Consider the following 321-nt stretch of genomic DNA (forward strand, 5'->3'; position numbering starts at 1 on the left):
TGGGGCGGGGGGATACCCACAGGAAGCGGCATTGTTCCCGGAGCCGCCATTCAAAGAAACACAGGATGCCAAGTTCTCCCCCCAGCAATTGTGGCCGCGGTGGTGGCAGCGCGGCAGCCCAGCCGCTCCTGGAGGGGCGGGGGAGCCTGTGGGCCAAAGGCCAGGCTCTTCATCCTGGACTCAAGGCCCGTCGCGGCGTGGCCCCTGCTGACCCACCCTGCCCCCAGCCACCGCTCTGGTTGCTGGAAGTTTCCTGCAAACTCCTGTTGCTAGTGCTAGATGCCCAGATGACCCTTTCCGGGCTTTTTTTTTTTTTTTTTA

The 321-nt window shown here is 62.0% G+C and overlaps 1 protein-coding gene across 1 annotated transcript in view; it reads right to left on the reverse strand.

Annotated features, from left to right (window-relative positions):
• LOC103273020 (beta-1,3-N-acetylglucosaminyltransferase lunatic fringe-like) overlaps positions 1-128 on the reverse strand; it is a gene marked incomplete at its 5' end in the record, with an annotated part of 4,732 nt that extends 4,604 nt beyond the window's left edge. Inside the window, one exon of the mRNA XM_021718479.1 lies at positions 17-128. Coding sequence (XP_021574154.1) covers positions 17-128 — 112 coding nt within the window. The remainder of the gene's footprint in view (positions 1-16) is intronic.
• Between the last annotated feature and the right edge of the window lie 193 nt (positions 129-321).

This window comes from Carlito syrichta, unplaced genomic scaffold (genome assembly GCF_000164805.1).
Source record: "Carlito syrichta isolate Samal-C Ts95f unplaced genomic scaffold, Tarsius_syrichta-2.0.1 Scaffold111631, whole genome shotgun sequence".
Taxonomy (NCBI): domain Eukaryota; kingdom Metazoa; phylum Chordata; class Mammalia; order Primates; family Tarsiidae; genus Carlito; species Carlito syrichta.